Raw genomic sequence first — 24,390 nt, forward strand, 5'->3', positions numbered from 1 at the left:
TAATCAAGGAATGAACAGACGAATGAAAAAAATGAATGAATAAATGAACGAACAAATAAACAAATGAATGAATGAATGAATGAACGACTGAATGAACGAATCAATGAATAAACGAATGAACGAATGAACGGAAGAGTGAATTAATGAATGACTAAACGAATTAATGAATGAATGACTGAATGAACGAATAAATGAAAAAAATGAATGAATGATTGAATGAACAAATGAATGACTGACTGAATGAATGAACAAAAACGAATGAATGAATGACTAAATGAATGAATGAATGAACGGTTGAACGAACAAAGAAATGAATGACCGAATGAATGAATGAATGAGTGTGTGTGTTCCTCACATGCCGCCGAGCACCAGCACAGATGAGACTCTGGAGCAGCTGTGTGTGAGCTGCAGATTCACCGAAGCCGTCTTCAGTGGCGTCCTCCGTCCTCTGAGTCCAGAGCGCTCAAACAGGAGCAGCGCCGGCACCGAGAGCTCCTGACACACACACACACACACACAGCTGTCAGAACACTACACACCTCTGGTGAAGCACACTCACGAACACACACACACACACACACACAGCTGTCAGAACACTACACACCTCTGGTGAAGCAGAGTCACATGTGATGCTTCTGAAAGAGACTCACGAGTCCCGTGGGCTGCAGCGACAGCACTGATGCGTCCGGCTCAGAGAAACCCATCGTCCTCAGATCAGGATAAAAACCCTCCTCCAGAACACACTGATGATCCGAGAAACACTCGCCGCTGAACACCTGCCAGCTGCACACACACACACACACACACACACTCATGTGAGAGCAGAAACACACACACAGACAGACTGATGACAGAACAGATCTGACGAACCTGCCCGCATGAACCCTGCAGGACCGCACACTGAAGCCGCCGGGGATCGTGGGTAACGAGTCCTTCAGCAGGACAGATGTTCCACCGAATCCAGACTCAGAGAACAGCTCAATCTATCACATTAACAAAATTACTCTCCATAGTAACACTCACTCTGACCTTTTGAAATGAGGATAATGAGAACAAAATTATATATATAAAACAATAATAGGAAAATGAAATAATAACAACAATAATTTATACCAAAATAAAATAAAAAAAAATATCGAATAATATTAAAAACATTATATGTAAAAAATAATTAGGTATGATTAGAATTATATATATATATATATATATATATATATATATATATATATATATATATATATATATATATATATATATATATATATATATATAAAAATTAGGTATAATATATAATAAATAAACAAAAAACAAACAAACAAAAACAAACAAATAATTCATTATTTTATCAAAATAAACTATTAATTAGAACAATCTGAACAAAAAGAAGAAAGTAGTAGAAGAATCCTAATAATAATAGGGATAATAAATAAATAAACATTATAATTTATTTTACAAACCTGGAAGTGGCAGGAGTTTTCCGAATTTTCCTGAAATATTAAATATTCACATTAATAACTGATCTTGGGCCATTATTTTCCAGTTAGAAAATCATAACCACGTCTATTTTCAGTTTAAATTCACGTTCCAGCTACAGAAAATAAATGTCCAGTGTCTCTGTTCATCATCTGTTCATCATCTGTCAGATCCAGGCGCATTCATGACTCTGTCAGTTTCTCTTAGTGATGACAGAGCGACTCTCACCAGAATCACAGGGACGGCCGAGCAGATGCGGCTGTGGGATGAGCCCCAGTCCTCCGGGCTTCCGTACAGACCCTTCTCCAGAACATACTGCTGACCCGAGAACCCGGGGCCCTCGAACACCACCCACCTACAACACACCAATCACATGCATTCACTTCTGTCCTCTGTTAAACATGCTGCTAAACGTCTCTTTTTCTGTTTCGCTGAAGAATGAAAGTCATTCAGGTTTGAAGCAGCATGAGGGCGAAGAAATGATCATTTCCAGATAAATTATTACTTTAGAACTAACATCAAGCAAACCTAACACAACGAAGTGACCCTGCAGCACAGAAGCAGTCATCAGCAGCACAGGTATATTTGTAGCAATAGACAACAATACATTGTATGGGTTACAATTATACATTTTTTACAGCTCTTCTAACATTTTGCTCACTGCTACTCTCTCATTGTTGGAGTTTTCTGAACAGCATCATGGGTAATGTAGTTTTTTATGTCATAAAATCATTAGGATATTAAGTAAAGATCATGTTCCATGAAGATATTTAATATGTTTCCTACCGTAAATATATCAAAACTTAATTTTTGATTAGTAATATGCATTGCTAAGAACTTAATTTGAACAACTTTAAAGATGATTTTCTCAATATTTAGATTTTTTTTTTGCTCCCTCAGATACCAGATTTTCAAATAGTTGTATCTCAGTCAAATATTGTCCTCCTAACAAACCACACATCAATGGAGAGATGATTTATTCAGCTTCAGATGATGTAGAAATCTCAGTTTTAAAAGAACTGACCCTTATGACTGGTTTAGTGGTGCAGGGTCACATATGAGAAGAACGCAGCTGCAGTTTTGGAGTAGTGTTCTGAAGGTGGTCAGTGTTTAATGCTTCACATCCCATGATGCTCAAACTGACATTTAATGCAGCAAAACTACAGCGTCTCCCAAAATAATGAGACTCACAGAGCCGAGGCGCCCACACATGTGCCTGAACAAATCCAGACCTGCCTTCATGCATGCATGCGTCTCTCTCTCTCCCGCTCTCTCTCACACACACACACACACACACACACACACACAATTACAGACATGCAGCCATTAAGTCTTTGACTTTACTGATGTTCTACCTCAGTATTTGTGTCTTTTTTCCAGTAAAAATATCTAAACATTCATAAATTAAGATAGATTTACTGGAGAAGGAGTTTTTCGCTTAAACCAGAAAAATATCTGCCATTGGGGTCAGACAAATGAACTTGTTTTCACTTTAGATTCTATGGAAGTTTGTTTCCACCACAGTATTTTTCTTGGTAATTATAACAATAACAATTTTTTTTCTTGTGTTATCTTTTTTCTTGCAATTTTCAGTTTATATCTCACAATTCTATTTTTTGGTTCTGCCATGGAATACATTTTTTTTTATACTCTATTAAGCCTTTTTTTTGTAATAGATATATCTATCACAATTAAATTTTTTTTTTTCAATTCCAAGTTTATAGCTCGCAATTTGGACTTACGTTTTTTTTTTTTGCAATTTTCTCTCAATTCTCTCAATTTTTTTTTTTTTTCCCTGCCACAGAGTAAAAAATTAAAAAAGTAATGGTGAATATTATCTTACAATTCAGACTTTCCTTTCACAATTCTATTTTGTCTTGTTTTATACTCCCTTTATTTCAATGCATTTGTAGCTTGATTTAAGGATGCTTTCATATTTGTACTGGAAAACAAGTCTGAAAGAAAGTACTGAGGAAGAACATCAGATTTCACAGCAGAATGTGTGTGTGTGAGTGTATGTGTGTGAGTGTGTCTTTGTGTGTGAGAGAGAGAGTGAGTGTGTGTGTGTGTGAGAGAGAGTGAGTGTATGTGTGTGTGTTTGTGAGTGTGAGAGTGTGTGTATGAGAGAGAGAGAGTGTGGGTGTGTGAGTGTGAGCGTCTGTGAGTGAGTGTGTGTATGTGTGTGTGAGAGAGAGAGTGTGTGTGAGTGTGTGTGTGAGTGTGTCTGTGTGTATGAGAGAGAGAGAGAGTGTGTGTGTGTGTGTGTGAGAGAGTGTGTGTGTGTGTGTGAAAATATATAGTGTGTGTGTGTGTGTGTGTGTGTGTGAGTGTGTATGTGTGTGTGAGTGTGTATGTGTTTGTGAGTGTATGTGTTTGAGTGTGTGTGTGAGAGAGAGAGAGTGTGTGTGTGTGTGTGTTTTGAGCACTTCAGTTTAAAACCAGAAACAGGCCTGTATGTGTTTAGACATTTTGCTTGAAAGGCGGTGCCCTGCACACACACACACACACACACACACACAATCAAATAAAAACACATAAACTCATAGAATCTCAGCAGCAAGCAAAAACAAGCAAACACTATATCTACACATTAACATCATTTACACTCATGCCCCTCTGTTGTTGTTATTTTCTGGCAGACGGCCTCCGTTCCTCTGATCAGCCCGAGGCGGACCTGTTTTCATGTACGTGTCTGTGTCACATGATCTGCTAGTGGCGGGAAACAATGTGCATTTACCTGAACAGGTGCGATCGTGAGTTCTGTGGAAGCACTAGCAAAATGAAACCAACGGCATGTAACTTTGAGCCAGTTTTTGGGTCTGACGCACACTTTTCTATTGATGAGCTGTCACTTCAGTGATGGACATCCTGATTGGCTGAAGAGAGTGCATTAGAGCCGCCCACTGTTTGGTTCCAGAAATGTATGTGTTGTTGATTTTTTCTCTAGAAATATTTATAGCTATTATATATTATAGTGCCAGTGCTTCATTAGAGTGGGCGGGGCTTTGTTTACTGCCACTCTCTGATTGGTGGAATTTTCCACACAGCATTATGGATAATGTAGTTTTCCTCCACAAATTCCACCGTTAAATGCTGTCAATTTTGTTTTTTTGTTCTGTTTTGCTTTTGACACAAAATAAGAAATAAATAAAAGTAACTGACATTTTAACCTCACAATTCTGACTTTTTTCCTCACAATTGCAAGCTCATATCTCACAATGCTTCATCGCTCACCGCTACTCTCTGATTAGTGGAATTTTCTGAACAGCATCATGGGTAATGTAGTTTTTCCACCACAAATTCAGCTTAGATGAAATTATTTTAAAAATATGTTGAAATAATGCAAACTGATGGTTTAAACAGAAACAGGTACCATCGATTAACAATCCTGGAGCTCTTTAATGGTTTTTAAGTTATTAAAAACTAAATTTTCTGAGGTGAGTTTTTACTTCTGGACTCTGTAATGAAGAAAGCAACTCACACTCCGGCCAGGACCTCGATGGAGCGCGTCTGCGGGCCGTAGCGTGTGTTCATGGCGTTATCCAGCGGCTCCAGGAGGTCGATGCTGACGCCGCGCTCTGAGAAGTCCGGCTCAGTAAACATCTTCATATGAGGGGAGGAGAAATCCTGAAAAACAAAGCATTTCACAGCCTTCGGTTGTCTTAAATTAGAAAGCAGTTGGCAAGCGTTCGGCGCTGGTTCTGGTTCTGTTATTTCCTGCTATTGTGCGTCCAGAGGTCATACACACTGCAGGTATGTGCTGATGGAAGTTGTGTAACGCACTGTTTACTATCTTGAGTAATAATGACTGATGGAGATCAGAGATGTGTAAAACCCCCATTAAGAAAGAAAATGAGATGTGCAAAACTGTTTACTGTTTACTAAATCAGTAGCTGAGCTGGTTTGGGGTTCACCTGACCCCGATCACAGGTGTGTTTCTTAGACATGTTTACACAGCATGTGTTTATGAGTTCAAAAACAGCTGGACAGAGAGGAACTGAGCTGAACAGAGCACTCAGTGTTTTTATGGCTGCACACACCGGTGCTTTAAATGGGATGAATTAAGCCAGAATTTCCTATTTACATTCGTGCATTTAGCAGACGCTTACAAAGTGACTTTCGAAAGAGGAACAATTCTCCAAATTGTGGTTTGTGAGCTGATGAACAGCTAATAATTAATTAACTCATATAAATGTAAAATTAAAAATATGCTTTCATTTAAAATAAAAGCAATGAAAATAAAACACTTACCAAAAAAAAAAAATATTTTATTTGTTTACTTGCATATCATGTGACCGATAACAGTCATCAAAGAACTGTCAACATGCAAATGTGTTAAGTTACTGAAATATTATTTTATTTTATATTGTTTAGTTTTCTCAATATAGAATATTTTACTTACATATATATATATATATATATATATATATACTGTATATAATATAAACATTATATTGTATATAATAAAAACATTATATCGATATATATTACATTTATATTTATTCTTTTTATTTGTTTTGGTTAAAGTAAAATAAATTGAAAAGCAGTGGTGAAATTGTGTGAAACCAGTTAAATAATACTGAGAAAAAAATTTAAATACTAACCTAAAAGTTTTACCTGTTGTAGTTATACCTGTTATTGTTGTACCTGTTGTACCAGTACCACCACCAACCAACAACAACAAAACACCCCACACCACTGTTCTTCCTACATCGGCATTTAGACAAACTACTTAAGAAACTCACAGTTAACCCATCTCTTTTAGAGAACTACAGACCGGTTTCCCTTCTTCCTTTCATTGTAAAAACACCTGAACAAATTGTGTTTAACCTTTCTCACACAGAACAACCTCCTTGACAGCAATCAGTCTGGTTTCAGAAGTGGACATTCGACTGAGACTGCCTTGCTCTCAGTTGTTGAAGCCCTGAGACCATCAAGAGCGGAATCCAAATCTTCAGTGCTTATCTTGCTGGATCTGTCCGCTGCTTTTGACACGGTTAACCACCAGATCCTCCTGTCAACCCTATTGGCAAAGGGCATCTCAGGAACCACACTCCATTTTTTTTATTATTACCTCTCAGATAGGTCCTTCAAGGTATCTTGGAGAGGTGAGGTGTCCAAGTCACAATATCTAACTACTGGGGTGCCTCAGGGCTCAGTGCTGGGACCACTTCTCTTCTCTGTCTACATGGCATCATTAGGTTCTGTCATTCAGAAACATGGCTTTTCTTATCACTGCTGTGCTGATGACACTCAACTCTACCTCTCATTCCATCCTGATGATCCGACGGCAGCTGCTCGCATCTCAGCTTGTCTAACAGACATTTCTTGCTGGATGAAGGACCATCACCTTCAACTCAACCTTGCCAAGACAGAACTGCTTGTGGTTCCAGCAAACTCATCGTTTCATCACAATTTCACCATCAAGTTAGGCACATCAACCATAACTCCTTCAAAAACAGCCAGAAAACCTTGGAGTTATGATTGATGATCAGCTAACTTTCTCAGACCACATTGCTAAAACTGTCCGGTCCTGCAGATTTGCTTTATTCAACATCAAGAAGATCATGCCCTTTCTTTCAGAACATGCTGCACAACTCCTTGTTCAAGCTCTTGTTCTGTCCAGGCTGGACTATTGCAATGCTCTTTTGGCAGGTCTTCCAGCCAGTTCTATCAAACCTTTACAATTAATCCAGAATGCGGCAGCAAGATAAATTTTTAACCAGCTGAAAAGAATGCATGTCACACCTCTGTTTATCAATCTGCACTGGCTACCAATAGCTGCTTGCACAAAATGAGCTGACCAACTCAATCCGAGTCCTTAGCCATCTTCAAGAATCTTTATTTGACCCTTTAACTCTAGCACACTCTATTCTAATTCTATTCTTTAAAAAAAAAAACTTTTCCCTTTAGACTAATATAATTTAAAAAAACTTGCTACGCGTACTGTGTTAAGCTAACTGAGACTTGTTATAGCACTCTTTTGTCGATTTTGATTGGTTCCATAGTCCTCATTTGTAAGTCGCTTTGGATAAAAGTGTCTGCTAAATGACTAAATGTAAAATCTCAGGAGGTAGTACACTAGACAAATCCGGTGAAGGATTTACTTTGAAATAATTTTCACTCAGAAATTGCAAATAAGTTTCACAAATTATTACAAAGAATAACAAAAAGTAACATATTGAATTTAAACATTCAATTTTGAAGTAGAAAGACTGAAACAGTATTTTCTCCAGTAATCTTTGAACATTTTTTAAGTGTTATTAAATTAAATAAAAAGTGCTTTAGGACACATCAAATGCTCTGACAGCTAAAGCACAACCTGACTAATCACCCAGCTAGTGAAGCATGGTGACTGATGGCTGAGGAGACTCACCGTGAAAACACGCCGCAGAGAGAGGAGTTTTTCCCCCGTCCCGCCCCAGTCTGTCCAGTCCAAATACTCTCCTTCCTCCAGAACGAACTGCTGCCCCTCGAAACCCTCGCCATCGTATCCCACCCACCTGAGACGAGACGAGAGTAAAGCATCCAACAGTGTTGGGGGTAACACATTACAAGTAACGCTAGCTACATAATCAGATTACTTTTTTAAGTAACTAGGAACATAATGCATTACAAGTAACGCTAGTTACATAATCAGATTATTTTTTAAGTAAGTAGTAACAATGCATTACAAGTAACGCTAGTTACGCAATCAGATTACTTTTTTTTAACATAACTAGTAACGTAATGCATTACAAGTAGTGCTAGTTACGTAATCAGATTACTTTTTTTACAATAACTAGTAACATAACACATTACAAGTAACGCTAGTTACATAATCAGATTACTTTTTAAGTAACTAGTAACATAATGCATTACAAGTAATGCTAGTTATGAAATAAGATTACTTTTTTTACAGTAACTAGTAGCATAATGCACAACTTTTTTAGGAATGTAATGCATTACAACATGCTGCACAACAAGTAACGCTAGCTACATAATCAGATTACTTTTTTAAGTAACTAGGAATGTAATGCATTACAAGTAATTGTAGTTATGTAATCAGGTTACTTTTTTACAATAACTAGTAACAATGCACAACAAGTAACACTAGCTACATAATCAGATTACTTTTTTAAGTAACTAGTAAAATAATGCACTACAAGTAACGCTAGTTACATAATCAGATTACTTTTTAAGTAACCAGTAATGTAACGCTTTACTTTTAAATTTACAAGAAAATATCTGAGAGACTTGTTTAAATAAGTAATGACAGTTTAGAAATGAATTAGAAAATGCAACGCAAAAGTAATGCATTACTTTACACAAAATGTTACTAAGTAACACAGTTAGTTACTTTTTTAGGGAGTAATGCAATATTATAATGCATAACTTTTAAAAGTAACTCTCCCCAACACTTTTCAACAGTCATTTTACCACAGTTAATGGGGGTTTTCATGTTGTAGAGTTCAATCAACCAACCACGATTTTCTTATTCAGTATTTTTTCTTGTTTTCCAGTGCAAATATCACAACACCCTTAATAAAGGGGTGATTAATTGAAGAATCAAACTGTTCTTGATATATACACATGAGAGGTTGCTCCGAAATAAAATCACTGCAAGTTTCAGAGCTCAAATCTAACGCCCTCATTTAAAATATGAATTATTCTTTTCTACTCTTCTGAAACGTCCAGATTTGAAACTGACGTCATGATTTTCCTCGACACGCCCCTTAACATGCATCATCAACATATGTAATCAAAATTAAGTGAGTTTATGCTTAGAAAAATAAATTCAGCCATTGGCAGATATTAATTCTTGTTTTATCACTTTTTAAGACTTAACATGTTCAGTCATTTTGCTTGATAATGTTTGTTGATTAAAGAATGTTTAAATGTTTGCAATGGGAAACCAGACAGAAATACTGAGGAAAAACCACAGAGTTCGGGACTCACAGGCCTCCGAGGATCTTGAGTGATTCCACACAGTTCAGTCCATGATTGTCCGGGTCGCTCGGGTCCGTTTCTGTCCTGGTGAAGGAGAAGACGTCTCCCTGAACCTCCACGCATCGGCCCTCCAAACCGGCCTTCTCATACAACACGGCCTGAGAGACACAGAGAGGGGAAGAAAATCACACTCTTCCTCAGCGTTTATGTCCTGTTTTCCAGTACAAATATCTAAACACTCTTAAATCATGAAATAATAAGGCCTCCTGAAAAAAATATAAAAATTAAGTAAGTTTAAAGCACAAAACAAGAAAAAATATTAATTTAAAGGGAAAACCACTTTATTTCTCTTACTCCATTAGGAAGTATTTTTTCTTGTTTTAAGCGTGAAGTCACTTAATTATTCAGAAAACAAGACTTGTATATTTTATTATATATTATATAATATATTCATTTTACATTATTATATAAATTTTCAATATAATATAACATATGTACATATATAATATAAATAATACGCATTGTTTGTTGTGCTTGATTATCTAGTTATTATATATACAATATAATACAAGTATATAATAAAATATTTAGTATATAATAAAAATTTAAATTTTTAAAAATGTGTCATTTGTATCACATATATTATATCATTTTGTGGTTTATCTGGTTGGTTTTTTTGGGTGGGGGGGAGGCGGAGTGAATGGAACAGCAAAGTAAAAAAAAATAAAAAAAATAAAATAAAAATGTAGTTTTTTTTAAAAATTAATTATATTAAAAGAATTTACTCCGAAATTGCTAGTAAATTTCACAAATAATTACAAAGAAACAGCATGTAACTCAATGAATTAAACATGAAATTTTGAAAATACTGAAACTGTATTTCCTTGTAAAACATACTCCAGTAATCTGAATTTTACTTTGAAAAATAATTTTTACTGTGTACTTGAAACAAGAAACAAATATCTGCCAATGGGTTAAATAAACTTGTTTTCCCTTTGAATTCAGTTGATTTTGTAAGCATAAACACGTAAATCTAATGCATTTTTTTTTAGGAAACAAGACTTCATATATTCAGTCATTGTGCATCTGCAGTAAATGTGTGATGATTTAAGAACGTTTCAATATTTGTACTGGAAAACAGGACAAAACAAGTGAAGTCACTGAAACTCACAAACCTTGACCGCGTTTGGCTTCTCGACCTTCAGAGCACCCTGGAAAACAAGCAGAGTTTTGGTGACACACTGCGTCACGACTGCAGACAGGTGAATAACATTATGGTGTGAGTCGTACCATCCGCAGGGGCCTCAGAGAGCTGACCACGGGCAACGGGAAACCCCAGTCCTCCGGGAACGGATACTCTCCGGCCTGCAGAACCGCCAGCAGACCCTGGAAACCCGGATCACTGTAAACCAGCCACCTGCAGAGCAGAGACGACAGCTGTCAATCATCATAACAGATCACGCATCGGATATTAGTCAAGTCAGATGATCAGAAGTGACTTCACTAGTTTTTGGTGGTACTAGTTAACACCTTACTGACCAAAATCTCACTGATAACGGTCAGGGAAGCAATATTAAAAACATTAATGTTTGATTGTTTTTAAAAAATAATTTTATGCAGTTTTTTTTTTAAATGGACATTTTCATTCTCTGTGACTTGTAAAAAATATTAATGTTTGCCTTTTCCTGAGGTTTTTACACTCACATAAGCATGAAAACATAAGTTTCCAGTTTTGTTTTAAAGACCATTTTACACACCCTCTGAAATATTAAAAATATTAAAGTTTTCTCATTTTCCTGATGTTTTTCCCTTACATGAACATAAAATTTAAAAAAAAATAAACGTAAAATTTAGTTTTTATAACCATTTTCCACACTCTCTGATGTTAAATGTGATTTTTTTATATATATATATATAGTAGTCAACATTTGAAGAATAATGTTTGCTTGTTTTGCTGAGGTTTTTCCACTTGCATAAACAAAGTTTATAAAAACGTTAAAAAAAAAAGTTTGGGGATAATTTTCTACTCTCTCTAACATGTTTCAAAATATTAATGATTGCTTGTTTTCCTGGGATTTGTCCATTTACATAAAGTTTATAAAAACTTAAAAAATAAAGATTAAAAAATAAATAAAATAAACAAGTAAATATATTTAAAAACATTTTTTTTTTTAGTTTTTATGACAATTTTCCACCCTCCCTGGCATGTTAAAAATGTTCATGTCAGTTTTTTCCACTTGCTTAAAAAGTTTATGAAACCTTACAAAATAGGTTTTCATGACCATTTTCCAAAAGTTCATCTGGCTTTCTTTGCATATGAAATGAGTAACAGCTCGCATGAACCGCATGTTTTCTGTCATGTTCAGAAGTTTTTATCTGCTTCATCTTTCAAAAGAATCTACAGACCGACTACACAAACAAACACAACTGACTTCTGTTCCATTAAATGGTATTTTGATTTAAAATAAACAAATGTGAATATGCTGTACTGTAAATATTACTGGTTGTTGTTGTTGTTGTTGTGTTCTGCTGGATAACCTGCAGCTGTAAATCATTCACCTCCACCCTCCTCAACAATCTGTGATTTTCTCTTTCTATTCCTGCTCTCATTCCTGCCATAGCTTTCATCTGCCATTCTGCCCTCTTCCTGATTATTCCTGTCTCTCCTCTGTGTTTTTGTCATCCTCACTGTCCTGTTCTGCTGTCTCTGTTTATTACGCACACACACAAGTCTTTGGACACTTTTCAAACAAAACATTACAAAATAGAAACAATAGATCTAGTGTTTACAAGTATTGTGTCACTCTGTGACTGAAGTGACTGTATCTGCCACTTTAATAATTATTAGCATGCTATTTTCCTCTTTCTGTCTGTTATAAACACTACTGAGAGCCTCTGAATGAGTTTTTGTGCTATAGTTTGAGTGCAGGAATATGTGGCTCTGATATTGTTTATATGGTTCAGCGTGACTAATGCTGTGACTCAAACGCTCTCATAAAGCATAACATACTCATGAATCATCAGGAATCCAGTCATTATATTCTCACAACACTGGCCATGTACTGTACATACTGCATCTAAATTTGGTAGTCAGTTCACCTTTTAGTACTTTTAGTACTAGTTCTGTACGTACACAGTTCAGTCATTTAAGATAATTTAAGATCAACGACCGCATTCTACAACCGTATTGACTTTCGAGATAACCAGGGAGTGGCAACTGTATTTACAGTGTGTAGTACAGAACTTAAATGAATAAATAGTTAATAACATATTTAAATGCGTAATGCAAGAAATCACAGGGAAGGAGGTATGCCTTGACCCAGGGTTGCCAGATATTGCTATAAGAAATGGCAAATAAGAACATGGCCATAAAGAACTTAAATCCTAAAGCATTACCTTGGAAATAAGCCACTTTTAGCTCAAAGATGCTTCACAAGTGTTGCTTATAAAAAGAGGACATGGCAACCCCTTCAAGAGCACCATCTGCGAAGCAGCTTTCCAAACATGAACAAAATACGACAGCTCTTCTAGCAGTGGTTTCGTTAAAATCTTTGGTCGCCTTGATATTACTTTGGTCAAAAATAACGAATACCAAACGCGCAGACAGAACGAGTCCACTAGGTGGCACTGTGTCGAACTCATCCATTTGTGCTCATCCGTGATTGAGTAGACTTTGAAAGATGTGCACGAGACACAGCGGAATGCGGAAAAGTAGTATACCCAGGCCCCTTATGAAAAAGTTTATTCAAGTGTGCTATTAGTTTACTTCTTTTAAATTAAAAATAGGAAAGTATACTTTCAGTCTACTTTTTATGTACTTCTCAGAAATATACTTAAAATGACATTTAAGTATACTTGACTTACACTTAGAAAAAGTCTAAATATATTTTAGCTATAGCTACTTGTGCTCCGGGAATCCATGTTTTCATTGTTGTACATTAGACAGTGCTACTACACATCTTCTGTACAGAAACAAGCCAAGAAGAAACCGAAACAACAGATGCTTCCACATGTAATGTCACACGATCAGAAATAAAACAGCATCAGAACTGTGTAACGTTATGGAATATAATGTTGACCCATGGAGAGGTAATTACTGTCAAGCGTTGAAGTGTTGGAATTCATTCTGAATCCAATTCATAGTCTTTTTTCAGCTTTTTGTTCAAAATGTTGTTTATTTATTTCTTAAAGGGATACTCCACCCCAAAATGAAAATTTTGTCATTAATCACGTACCCCCATGTCGTTCCAAACCCGTAAAAGCTTAGTTCCTCTTCGGAACATAATTTAAGATATTTTGGATGAAAACCTGGAGGCCTGTGACTGTCCCATAGACTGCCAAATAATAACAGTGTCAAGGTCCATAAAAGGTATGAAAGTCTTCTGTATCATCCGCGCCACAAGGATGCGCTGTTTCTACGTGTATTTAGCTTTGATTTGAAAGGAAACAGCGCATCCTTGTGGCTCGGCTGATAGAGGAGCATATGCAGCATACAGTGATATGGAGAGACACAGAGGAGACCGTTGACAAAGGAATTATTGAATAAAGTCCTTATTTTTGTTTTCTTCGCTTACATAAAGTGTTCCTGTCGCTTCATATAACCCAGATTGCACATCTGATGGCAGATGGAGTATTCTGACGACGACTTTCATACCTTTTATGGACCTTGACACTGTTATTTATTTGGCAGTCTATGGGACAGTCACAGGCCTCCAGGTTTTCATCCAAAATATCTTAAATTGTGTCCCGAAGACGAACAAAGCTTTTACTGGTTTGGAATGACATGGGGGGTAAGTGATTAATGACAAAATTTTCATTTTGGGGTGGAGTATCCCTTTAATTTTTTTTATTTATGAAACTTACCCACATTCAAGTGTTTACAAAAAATAATGCATGAAGCTAGAATAAAATGTTTTTGTTTACAAGCAAATACCCCATTCTTTCATTTGACGTTTGTATGTTCAGATAGCCTATTCATATAACAAAATATATACAAATTAATACCTAAATAGGGACATAGTATGATACTCAAAGTATGATATAAAGTTCATTTAAAGAAAACTTATGAGTATACTTGCAGTATAAAACTACTAAACTAGTAGTTTACTGGCACTATACTTCAGAGTGTACTAAAAATGCTACAAGTATTTATTTAGTAAATTATCAGTATACCTATAAGTTCACTTTTAGTATAGTTGCAGTACAAACTAAAAACATAAATTTAAACTAGTTGTGTACTCAAAGTTTACTACTGTTATACTTAAAGTATACATTTATATACTAGAAAGTGGGCCAATTTAGTCCCAAAGTGTATTGAAATAGTCGCTGAGGTATTTTGATTGATTTTTAGTACATTTCTTTGCTGTTGTAAAAAGTGCTTTTTCTTTTTTTTTTTTGGCTTTACCAAACATCACAAGTTCACTTGCCCAGTTCTCCAAAACAGTAAGTGAATCATAACACATTTTTTTTGTAAGTACTCAGTAAAGATGTGTATGTCAAGAGCTACACTTTGACAACACACACCCCAGGAAACGTTTAAGGTCTGAGCAGAACTTACAGACCACTGTGGACTTTGATGGAGCCGGTGCTCTGAGGACGGCTAAAACTGCCCACTTCTGCTGTGTCATCCATATACTCAGAGCTTCTGCCTCTGCCAGCAGGCTCGGTGAACAGCTCTATCCGGGGAGGAGTGTAGTCCCAGAAACATACAGGAAAAAACAGCGGTCACTCCCATCTCTTTTGACCTTTGGATATTGTGTTCAATACAATCATTTCAAGAAGGTCACTTACTCTGACAGCCAGTCGAATTGAGCCAATGACCACAGGGGCAGATGTTTTATCACCCTCTTCTGTCCATTGATTGAGCAGTTCGGTAACTCCTTCCTCTTCCAGAGCGATGCATCGTCCCTCAAATCCCGGTTTCTCATATAATATCCAGCTACGAGAGGCCAAAATGCACAGTTAAATCTATTCAACTGAAAGGCCCAGCATTTGTTCTCCGTAGATGCCACTTACCATCCTCTGATCACTTTAATAGATATGACACTGGACAGTTTCATGTGTGTGGTATCAGGTTGATCCCTGTAGAACTCAATGGACTGACCGCTGAACTGATGGTGCTCAAATATCACAATCTGATGGCCACAAAACTCACATATTTTTACTCACATATTTTAAGCATAAATAAAATTAAACTTTGCTCATGTTATGCAAATAGAGCAGGTTTTCAGATCTGAAATTCTCTGTTAGGTCATGGGTTTGAAATTCTGGCAAACCTTTCCAGGACGCCGGTGGATTCCGCGAGCAGCTGGAATCTGAAAAACAAAAAACTGCGGTTAAAAGAGTAATGCAGGTAATTAGTTTGCAAATGTTTCATAATATTTAACCAAACAGACAAACAGTCAAAAACATGAGCCAATGATAACCCAAAGATTTTACCCTTTGAACATGTTCAAATGTTCAACAAGTTGAACAAGTTTTGTTCAACAAACTTCAAATCTCCAACATTGTCATGTACAAATATGGACACGCATAAATAACAAGCAGGCATGCAGAGCAACTGCAGCTATGAACAAATTCACATTTAGTATTTACAAAGAAAATACGCATTGGTTATTGACTCATACATTTGGAAGTTTTCGCTGAGGTATAGCTTGAGGGATTTGAGCCGCTGGAACTACAGGTGCAGGTAGAATCGTATCTTCTGGGATCATCCTGTCAGCTACGTCAACAGCCTTATTCAGATCCACTAGACCAGGTATTGAGGCACTTTCTCTAGCCATCTAACCAGCACACACAAATATATACACACAGAACAACTCTATTGTGAAACAACACTTAGCACTAGCTTAGAATATGAACGGATGCAAGTATGTGTTGTTGTTGTGGTCAGTGTGATGAATGAGGGAAGGCTGACCAGTGGGTTGATCTTATTTGATGGTTGAGCATTTTCAGGTTCCTTTGGAAGAAATTTCTCCAGGAAACTAGGCAACTTGATGTCATCAAAGGAAGGACATGGTGGAGGAGCATCTACTGTAGTTGTTTTCAGGGTCGGTCCATCAGGTCGCAGAACAACATCAGAACCAGTCTGGGTAGTGTTGAGAAGCAGTGATGCATTAGTATCTGTAAACATAGTGACTGTGGGGTCTTTTGAAGTTGTTTTGAGATCAGGTGTCATAGCAGGTCCATCATCCTTGATAGGTTTTAGAACATCCTGGGAACCAGACAGGGTATAACTAGGCGTTAGAGATGCATTAGTGGTGATTGAAGGGTCTAATGAAGTTATTTTCAAGTCAGTTGCCAGTGTAGGTCCATCATCTGTAGTAGGTTTCAGTACAACCTGGGAATTAGTCTGGGAACCATTGGGAGGAGTAGAAGCATTAAGGTCAGGTGTCATGGCAAGTCCATCATCCTGGGAACCAGACTGGGTACAACTAGGTGGAGGAGCATTAGTGTTTGTTAACATGGTGATTGGAGGGTCAAATGAAGTTGCTTTCAAGTCAGGTGTCAGGGTAGGTCCATCATATTTTGTTTGTTTCAATAGAACCTGGGAACTGGTTTGGGAACCACTGGGAGGAGTAGGAGCATTAGTGTCTGTAAACATGGTGACTGAAGGGTCTGCTGAAGTTGCTTTCAAGTCAGGTGCCAGGGTAGGTCCATCATCTTTCGTAGGTTTGGGTACAACCTGGGAACTAGTTTGGCTACCACTAGAGGAAAAGAAGCATTAGAGTCTGTCAAAAGAGAGACTGTGGGGTCTCTTGAAGTAGTTTTGAGGTCAGGTGTCATGGCAGGCCCAATGTCCAAGCTAGGTTTTTGAATAACCTGAGAACCAGACGGTGTATCGCGGCTGTTATTCTTAGCTAGGGTTTCCTCTACTGGGACCAATTTGGGTGGTTCTATAGTTGGGGCTAGTTGTGATTGTGGAGGTGCCGTAGACCCAGAACCATCGCTGGGTGATAACAGCCCACCTGAAGGACTCTCAGTGGGGCTTAAAAACTCCATTCGTCTTCCTTTGCTGGGGCTGCGTAGAAGGCTGACAATAGAGCACCTCTCCAAACGAGACTTTGCCTTCTGTGGTTCTGTTTTATTCTCATCTGATCCCTCCTCTATTGCTTCCTCTTCCTTTTCAGGCTCCTTCCTTGCTCTCTGGAAGATCAGGGACCTTGTGAGGATGCTCTCTCGCTTAGGTTTGATCTCTGCCTCCTTGACTTCTGTGACTTTTGATTTTGAACTGGGAGGCAGATCCAAAATGAATTCCCTCCTTCGCCTCAAGCCATGCTGGAACTCCTCCGGATCAAAGGGTTTCTCAAAGTGGTCTTCTTTGATGGCAGGCATGGCAAATGGAGGTGCTTGCAGGCGATGTTTGTTGTGTTTGCGTAGGGGAAGATTGAATGGCATCGCTAGCCTTTTCACATTTGCAATGAAGTCATCTGGGTCAAACTCTCCCGATGTGTTCAGGAGGTTGGTCTCACTCAAAGAGGAGCTCAGCTTGGGATCTGGAATCAACAGCTTCTTCCTTATAGGACGTTGGTGATCCACATCAAGCCAGCTAGATGGAGAGTCCCTGCTCTGGGAGGAACTGCCGGGCGCAGCAGGGATTTCTGGAAGGAGAAAGGGTTTGAGGATGAACTCCTTTTTTCTTGTGGATGGAGTCGTAGATTTACTGGAGAAGATATTCTCTTTTGCTGAGACTTCAGGACCCAAGGGCTTTTCTGGTGATGGTGTGGCCTTCCTACTGTCATTGTCTGGTGGTGATATTGTCTTTTCTTTGGATGAAGGAAGTGGAGTTATATTATCTCCATTGATGGAGGTTAGCAGGAAAGAGGATGATGCTGGTTGTGGTGTGGTCCTCTCATTTTTAGTAGTGATATCAATGGAGACTGGTGGATTGGTTGAAGCTGGTGGAGGTGCAGCATTTTCTTTAGTTGTGGCTGGTGGAGGTGTGGTCTTGTCATTAGTTAAGACTGATGGTGGAGTGGCCTTGTCATCAACTGAGCCTAATGAAGAGGAGGCAACCTCAACGGTTGATGATGCAGATAGTGTGGTCTTTTCATTACCTGAGTCTGATAATGTGGAGGTTGGCTCAATAGTTGGTGCTGGTAGAGGTTTGGCTTTTTTATTGGCTAATGCTGTGGGAGGCGTGGATTTTTCATTGGCTAGGCCGGGCAAAGTGGAGATTGTCTCATTAGTTGAGACTGGTAGAGGTGTGGTTCTCTCTTTGGTTAAGTCTAATGAAGATGTTGTTTTATCATCAGTTGAGGCTGGTGGAGGTTTGTTCTTGTCATCATTGGAGCCTAATGTAGCAGAGATTGTCTCAGCGGTTGATGCTGGTAGGGGTGCAGTCTTTTTCTTGGAGGTTGTCTCATTGGTTGAGGCTTGTGGAGATGTGGTCTCTTCATTAGTTGTCCTTTTATTAGCTGACTCTGATGTAGTTGTGTTCTCTTCATTTGTTGAGGCTGTTGAAGGCGCAGTCTTATTAGCGGAGACTGTCTCATTAGTTGAAGTTAGCAGAGGTTTGTTTTCGTCGTCACTGCAGCTTAATGTAGTAGAGAGTGTCTTAGTGGTTGATGCTGGTGGAGGTGTAGTCTTTTCTTTAGGTGAGGCAGGCAAAGTGGAGGTTGTGCAATTGGTTGAGGCTTGTGGAGATATGGTCTTTTCATTAGTTGTCTCTGATGGAGTTGTGTTCTTTTCATTAGCTGAGGCTGGTGGAGGTTTGTTCTTTTCATCACTGGAGGCTAATAAAGTGGAGATTGTTTCAATGGTTGATGTTGATGAAGGTTTGTTCTTGTCATCACCTATACCTAATGAAGTGGAGGGAGACCTAATGGTTAATGAGGCAGATGGTGTGGTTTGTTCATTAGCTGAGCCTGATAATGTGTAGGTTGTCTCAATGGTTGGCGCCGCTTTTTCAATGGCTGATTCTGTTGGAGGTGAAGTCTTTTCAATGGGTGATGCTGTTGGAGGTGTAGTCTTTTCAATGGCTGATGCTGCTGGAGGTGTAGTCTTTTTAATGGCTGATTCTGTTGGAGGTGAAGTCTTTTCAATGGGTGATGCTGTTGGAGGCGCCGCTTTTTCAATGGCTGATGCTGTTGGAGGTGTAGTCTTTTCAATGGCTGATGCTGCTGGAGGTGTACTCTTTTCAATGGCTGGTGCTGCTGGAGGTGTAGTCTTTTCAATGGCTGATGCTGTTGGAGGCGCGGCCTTTTCAATGGCTGATGCTGTTGGAGGCGCGGCCTTTTCAATGGCTGATGCTGTTGGAGGTGTAGTCTTTTCAATGGCTGATGCTGTTGGAGGTGTAGTCTTTTCAATGGCTGATGCTGTTGGAGGTGTAGTCTTTTCAATGGCTGATGCTGTTGGAGGTGTAGTCTTTTCAATGGCTGATGCTGTTGGAGGTGTGGTCTTTTCAATGGCTGATGCTGTTGGAGGCGCGGCCTTTTCAATGGCTGATGCTGTTGGAGGCGCGGCCTTTTCAATGGCTGATGCTGTTGGAGGTGTAGTCTTTTCAATGGCTGATGCTGTTGGAGGTGTAGTCTTTTCAATGGCTGGTGCTGCTGGAGGTGTAGTCTTTTCAATGGCTGATGCTGTTGGAGGCGCGGCCTTTTCAATGGCTGATGCTGTTGGAGGTGTAGTCTTTTCAATGGCTGATGCTGTTGGAGGTGTAGTCTTTTCAATGGCTGATGCTGTTGGAGGTGTAGTCTTTTCAATGGCTGATGCTGTTGGAGGTGTAGTCTTTTCAATGGCTGATGCTGTTGGAGGTGTAGTCTTTTCATTGTCTGATGTTCTTGGAAGCGTGGTCTTTTCGCTAGTTGAGGCAGGCAAAGCAGAGATTGTCTCATCAGTTGAGGCTGGTGGAAGTTTGTTTTTGTCTTCATTGGAGCCTGATGTAGCAGATATTGTCTCAGTGGTTGATGATGATAGACCTGTAGTCTTTTCTTTAGTTGAGGCAGGCAAAGTGGAGGTTTTCTCATTGGTTGAGGCTTGTGGAGATGTGCTTTTTTCGATAGTTGTTGGTTTTTCAGAAGTTGTTATTACATTTGTAGAGGCTGGTGGAGGAGTGGTCTTTTCATTATTTGTTTTTTTATTAGCTGAGTTTGACAGAGTTGTGTTCTCGTTATCATTGAAAGCCGTATCATCTTTTGAGGCTGGTTTAGCGGTGACCTGGCCAGATTTCTCAGTGGATGCTTCAATGGCTTTGGATGACAAGGAAGTGGGCTTCTTTTTTGCTGAGCTCAGAGGTAGATTGTCATTATTGGATGTTATTTCAGGTAAGGTATTTTCAAGGCTAGAGCCAAGTGCATTTTCTCCAGACTGCTTAAGAGAGTCAGAAACCTGATCTTCCGCCTGCACAGAGTGTATATCTCCTTTTATTATGGATGTCATTTCTGTGCTGGTGATTTTACTCTGGGTTTCCTTGGTGCCTCCCTTTTTAATATCAGTGCTGGGCTGTTGTAAATCCCTTTTATTAGACACTGCCTGTGTTTTCTGTTCTTCTCCACTCTCTGATTGGTTTTGTAGGGGTGGCCCGTCTCTTTTGGGACCGCCTCCCTCTGTAGGTGGAATTTGAGGTGAAATTATGGCATCCATATAGTCATTTTGGTTTTTGACCAGTGCAGGGTTTAGTGTTGCCGGTGTCCTACTTGTAGAAGTGGCGTTTTCTTTAGTCTGATCAGACAATTCCGAGTTTATCTCTGTAGTCTGAGTCTCTTTACCCTCACTGGTTGGCATAACAGTGGTGTCGTCTTGTCTCACAGCCGAGGTGTCCTTTGATTTACCATGTTTAGTCGTCTTTGATGTAATTCCTTCTTCTACATTCTGCTCGGTTGGCTTTGATGTACTGACTTCAGTACTATGTTTGTGTGTCTCAGTTGTTTCTGTAAAAAGCTCGTTTTTCTCATTCTGATTGTTAATCTCAGCCAAACGATCTTTTTCTCGACTCTTTTGGTTTGTCTTTGATGGTCTTTGTGCTGATTTTAAGTCACTTTCAGTGGTGTTTTCCGCTTTTTTCTCAGGTAAGACCAGCATATCCGTCTCACTCCCTCTGTTTCGCATGGCATCTTTCCTGGAGGCTGCAGCGCTGTTATTGGCTGGCTCAGAGGATTCTTTAGAGTTGGCCTCCTTCAGGTCCTCCGGGGATGGTGGTTTCTCTTCTTTTGTCACAGATGGATCTGGTTTCCCTGACTCTCCAAACAATGTGTTTACAATCACGTCTCTGTGCATCTGCCCCTCTCCTTCTGAGCGCTCATGAACAGGCTGTTTTTGGTTGATGTTTCTCTGTTTCTCTTCCGTTTTTGAGTCCATCTCTGTCTGTTCTGTCTTCTCTTCATTTGAGCTATGCTGCTTCTCATCTTTGCTTTTCATTTCTTTAGGAAATTTTGTGTCCGCAGGTGGAGAGTCTGATTTTTTCTTTGTGCTTTGCATAATTTCTGTTGCTTTCTCCAACCTTGGAGGGACTTCAGGTGTTTTGCTTACGGCCTCCCAAGCAGAGTTGGGTCTTTCTTTATCAGAATACTGCTCTGTGGTCTTTACAATGTCTACAAGAGGTTTGTCCCTGACCTCCTGTTTACCCTGAACCATTTCTGGCTTGGTGGGGCTCAGTGGATCTTTGCCTCGACGCTTTTTAGATCGCGAGCCAGTCCGGTTTGGCGATTTCACCTGCGGTGTCTCATCAGTAGGTGATGAAACCATTGGCAGAGAATCCAGCTCTTTATTCCCAATGTTTGAGTCACTTGTGCTTTCTGACAATACAGGTGTACTTTGTGTTGCATTGTGGGATTTTGAGTCTGTTTGATCGAGGTTTAAATGAGGTTTGCATTTAACCTTTGGCTCTCCGCTAGTATCTGTCTTTGCTGTAGATTTTTCAAAACGTGCAGAACAAGATATTTCAGCCGTTTTTGAATGTCCTTCGTTCATCGTATGACCAGACGGCAACGTCAGCTTCTCTTCTCCCCTCCGTCCTGCATTAAAATTCATTGCCCTCTCTTTAACCGTTTGGTTTGGGGGTGCGGAACTGGACCGTGCTCCGACACGTTCTGTCAAAAGACGACTAGCCACATTTCGAGCTGGAGAAATATCCAGGTGACGCAGGTTTGTGGAGCTGCTAACTGCATTGGTGGCTCCTCTCTCAAACAGACTGATCTTGTCTGCGATTCGGCCCTTGGACTTCACATTGGTGCCATCCACTCTGTCCTCTGGAAATCTGTAAAAGAACAAAGAATAAAAGGTCAAAACTGGTTCGAATATCAAGTTCACACTATTCACATTAGCATTAACTCCCTTTGTTAGCTTTTGACTCATTGTCTTTCTTTCCTCTTTCTCTGCTCTTCTTTGTCTGTTCTCTTCAGTTCTTTCTCTCTGCATGAAGCAAACCACAAATCCATTAAGATACAGACTTCCCCTTCTTCATTTGCATGTTCTGGAAAAACACTTTTATTAAGTGACTAACACGAGCTGCACGATAAAATTTCAAAAGCTGCATAACAAATTTACAAGCTAATTCCTGCTCTTTTCCCTTCTTTGAAAGTGAATGAGAGATGACTGTTAAGCTCCAAAAAGCAAGAAAAGCATAAAAATGCATTGTAAAAGTTATGACTCTTGTGTGAGGGGAAAGCTATCAGCAAATAACTTAGATTATCATAAATGCACTACAAAAAATAATTTTCTTCTTTAGCATTTTTGTCTTGTTTTCAAGTATAAATATCTAAACATTCTTGAATCAAGATGCACAAGTAAAATGAGATATTACGTCTCATTTAAAAAAAAAAAAAAAGAAAAAAAGTATCAAAAACGTGTTAGTTTTTGCTTAAAACAAGCAAAAATATCTCCCAATGGGGCAAGAAAAATAATCTTGTTTAGCCTGATTTAATATTATTTTTCTTACCTCATTGGCAGATATTTACCTCATTGGCAACACATTTTAGATCATTTTTTACAGTGTGGCATGCATTTTAGTCTGTTTCTCACCCAGAATTAACATTATGAATGTTACATTAATGAACATTAATTTTGTTCAATTTCTTAAAAAAAAAAAAAAAAGTAAATCTATCTGGATTTAAGGTTATTTAGATATTTCTACTGGAAAACAAGACAAAAATACTGACCTTTGCAATGCATGCATCATATAATGCAAAGGATTTATGATTCTGCTCATATTTAAGACCTTTTAAGGCCTTGATTTGTGGAAGTGTGAGTTAAGACTTTTTTCAGACCTGCAGAAACCGTGCATTAAAAATCACTTGCACTGAATGGAAAAGAAATATACTTTAGAAATATCTCCTTCCGGTTTTTAGGCGAACTGTTCCTTTAAGAGCTGCTGGTGCATACAGTAGAAAAATGCAAGGCTGACATCTAGAAAAACTGGCATTTAACTATGTAAACACTTAATTGTTATGAAAATGCCTCTTTTCAATGCAGGGAGCTGTTGGAACCAGATCAGGAACTTTAACCAACAGGTTTTAATCTATGACTTTACAGCCCAGAGGAATGACAACTACTCGATAATGACCTAGTAAGAGAGCATATTTCACAACATGACGCATGATGTTTTGTCCTGATGATCTTTAAGAAAGATTTCCCATGTGTAGATGAAGCACATTCAACAGTTTGCTTTGAAACACTGCAAAAAATGATTTTCTTCCTTAGTATTTTTGCCTTGTTTTCTAGAATAAATGTCTAAAAATTCTTGAATAAATATGCATTTTCTTGCTTTAAGAAAAAAAAACTATATTTTGTTAGTTTTTGAGTTTAAAACAAGCAAAAATATCTGCCAATGGGGCAAGAAAAATTAACTTGTTTATTAGCCTTTGAATTAAGATATTTTTGCTTGTTTTAAGCAAAAAAGAAACAAAATATTGATACATTTTTTTTACGGAAAAAAAGACTTATCGGAAGTCATTCTACTTGTCAAATAAATGCATCTTGATTCAAGAACGTTTAGATATTTATACTAGAAAACCACGACTTAAACTCAAGCCCAAACAGCAACTTTAGCTA

The 24,390-nt window shown here is 38.4% G+C and overlaps 1 protein-coding gene across 1 annotated transcript in view; it reads right to left on the reverse strand.

The window, feature by feature from the left end:
- Positions 1 to 24,390, reverse strand: part of LOC109054901 (mucin-17-like) — a 34,273-nt gene that overhangs the window by 5,411 nt on the left and 4,472 nt on the right. The window contains 17 exon segments of the mRNA XM_042721529.1: positions 356 to 495; positions 651 to 783; positions 871 to 983; positions 1,458 to 1,487; positions 1,702 to 1,828; positions 4,955 to 5,100; positions 7,850 to 7,976; positions 9,412 to 9,560; positions 10,578 to 10,613; positions 10,693 to 10,819; positions 14,960 to 15,099; positions 15,193 to 15,340; positions 15,418 to 15,536; positions 15,678 to 15,716; positions 16,029 to 16,184; positions 16,319 to 17,041; positions 17,044 to 22,597. Of these exon segments, the coding sequence (XP_042577463.1) occupies positions 356 to 495; positions 651 to 783; positions 871 to 983; positions 1,458 to 1,487; positions 1,702 to 1,828; positions 4,955 to 5,100; positions 7,850 to 7,976; positions 9,412 to 9,560; positions 10,578 to 10,613; positions 10,693 to 10,819; positions 14,960 to 15,099; positions 15,193 to 15,340; positions 15,418 to 15,536; positions 15,678 to 15,716; positions 16,029 to 16,184; positions 16,319 to 17,041; positions 17,044 to 22,597 (8,007 nt within the window).

The sequence above is a fragment of the Cyprinus carpio genome, chromosome B4 (assembly GCF_018340385.1).
Source record: "Cyprinus carpio isolate SPL01 chromosome B4, ASM1834038v1, whole genome shotgun sequence".
NCBI lineage: Eukaryota > Metazoa > Chordata > Actinopteri > Cypriniformes > Cyprinidae > Cyprinus > Cyprinus carpio.